Raw genomic sequence first — 2,167 nt, forward strand, 5'->3', positions numbered from 1 at the left:
GAGCTTGGCCATTTAAGGCTTTATATGTGAGAAGGAGGATTTTATATTCTATTCTGAATTTAACGGGAAGCCAGTGAAGAGAAGCTAGTATAGGAGAGATATGGTCTCTCTTTTTAATTTTCATCAGTTCAAATCAAATCACTTTGATGTTACTCAAAAACACGGCCTTTGCTAACATCATATTCCCATTCATCACCTGTGCATAAATAGGCATACCAATTTCCATTTGTTATAAAAAGTTTATGTTATAAAGTCAAACTTTCTCATTATTCTCAGATAATGAATGGGCATAGACCAACAAGCCTCTGCTGGTTAACATACTTATGTTGCTGGACTGTTGATGAAGCCCTCCTTGTTTACAAGCAGTAAATGGGTCTATACAGGATCCATTGCGTTCTATCATAAGCATTATCTATGTAAAGCCATAGGTCAAAATTAGATTCAACTGCATTGACCAAGAGAGGATTTGCAAAAAAGGAATTTGACTTTGGTTTTAGGCATTTGGAGCATACAAATGGGAAAAAAAGACAAAGTACACATTTTCAAAGTACAGGGACAGAAACCTCTGTTGCCATCTTGACTAAAAGGACACATTGCTCTGTCTTGCATGAGATATAAAAAAGACAAAATGGAGATGCTCAGGTTTGTCTACAATGTTTATCTTTTGATGCAGAATTTTTTTTTTCATGAAATCATCGTCAGAAGTTCTTAGAACAGAGCCGGTTTTCTTTATCAGCTTTATACCCTTCAAGTAATTTGTGCTTTTGCTGCTACCCCGGCAGGTGATGGAAAAAGACTTCAAACTTTCCAAAACAGACGTATAGAAGATTAGCACCATCTTGCAGCAAACACTTAAGAAACTTAGCTTCCTTAAGGACAGATTGTTCTGTGCCCTCTGGCAATGGCTTTACAGACGCATCTCAAGTCTGTTTTCAAGGTAAACACAGAGCAACAATTAGCAATTAACTAATGCTGGGCTTACAGTAAACTTAGTGCGATTGCTGCTAATAATTACAAAAGGATTCCCATACAATTGCCCAACAAAATGTTTAAAACTTTTTTTTAAGGGATGCTTCACATTTAAGTGAAAATAAATAAATCCTGTCCTTCAGACTGAGAGTGAAAAGAAAGTAAAAAGAGTTAATAAAAATCAAAATCAAAAAGCTTCTAAAGACATTCAACCTTTTTTTTTCCTCACAGGGAGATTCGGGGGGACCACTGGTAGTACAGAACCAAAATAGTTCTATATGGGTCCAGGCTGGAGTTGTGAGCTTTGGTGAAGGCTGTGCTAAACCAATGAAACCTGGGATCTACACTAGAGTGTCCAAGTACCAGAGATGGATCAGTGACACTGTCACAGGCATGGAACCAGGCTTTGTTACTTTTACCTCCCATGGAATCGACAGCGACTCTGGCTTTCACTGTGCTGCCACCACCCCTGCTACTCCTATCAGCACGACCACTGATGTCAGTATTTTTGACAGTGGTGAAACCTTGAGCCACCTCACTTACTTCATGGCTCTTATTTGCTCTGTTACCTCAAGTTTTTGTTGGTAATGTTCAAAGAAAAGATTTCACTTAATACACGACACATAATACTGTTATTGATATGGGTGGTTCACTTTTAATTGATTGTACTGCAGTTCTAAGACATACTAATGTACATGTTACTTTATTGAAGAACACTTGTCATGAAATAAAAAAAATACATGGTAATCACATTGTGTAAGGTTAAAAATAAAATATTTCTTTTTTAAACTGGAGTACCAGAGAAAAGGAAAGTTTATAATGTTATCATAAAAAAGCAGTATTGTTAAATTGCAAAGTAACTTTGCAATTTAACTGACTGATCTTCGAACAAGTAATTATGACATATGCCAAATTATTAATACATTTTTCAAGAAATGTTATTAATTTTATTAGTCATCCAACAAACTTAATATATTTTCCTGTAACAGTCCTGCTCTCTGAACACTGAAACCCTTTTTTTGCTGAATGTCCTTTTTTCTGTAATGATTAAATACATTGTTCAATAAAGATATCATATGATTATTTGTATATTAACTGGCCATCTATAGATATTTATTATCACAAACATAACATTTCATACAAATACAGTGGGTACTGGTTGGAAATGGACGGTTTCCAGCGTGATTCCTGCGTGAAT

General features: G+C 35.5%; 1 protein-coding gene across 1 annotated transcript in view; it reads left to right on the forward strand.

Annotated features, from left to right (window-relative positions):
* LOC107095173 (serine protease 27-like) overlaps positions 1-1,826 on the forward strand; it is a 14,739-nt gene extending 12,913 nt beyond the window's left edge. Inside the window, exon 6 of the mRNA XM_015391163.1 lies at positions 1,201-1,826. Within this exon, the coding sequence (XP_015246649.1) occupies positions 1,201-1,557 (357 nt within the window). The 3' untranslated portion in view covers positions 1,558-1,826. The remainder of the gene's footprint in view (positions 1-1,200) is intronic.
* Positions 1,827-2,167: the final 341 nt, after the last annotated feature.

Source organism: Cyprinodon variegatus, unplaced genomic scaffold (assembly GCF_000732505.1).
Source record: "Cyprinodon variegatus isolate N-32 unplaced genomic scaffold, C_variegatus-1.0 Scaffold527, whole genome shotgun sequence".
Classification (NCBI taxonomy): domain Eukaryota; kingdom Metazoa; phylum Chordata; class Actinopteri; order Cyprinodontiformes; family Cyprinodontidae; genus Cyprinodon; species Cyprinodon variegatus.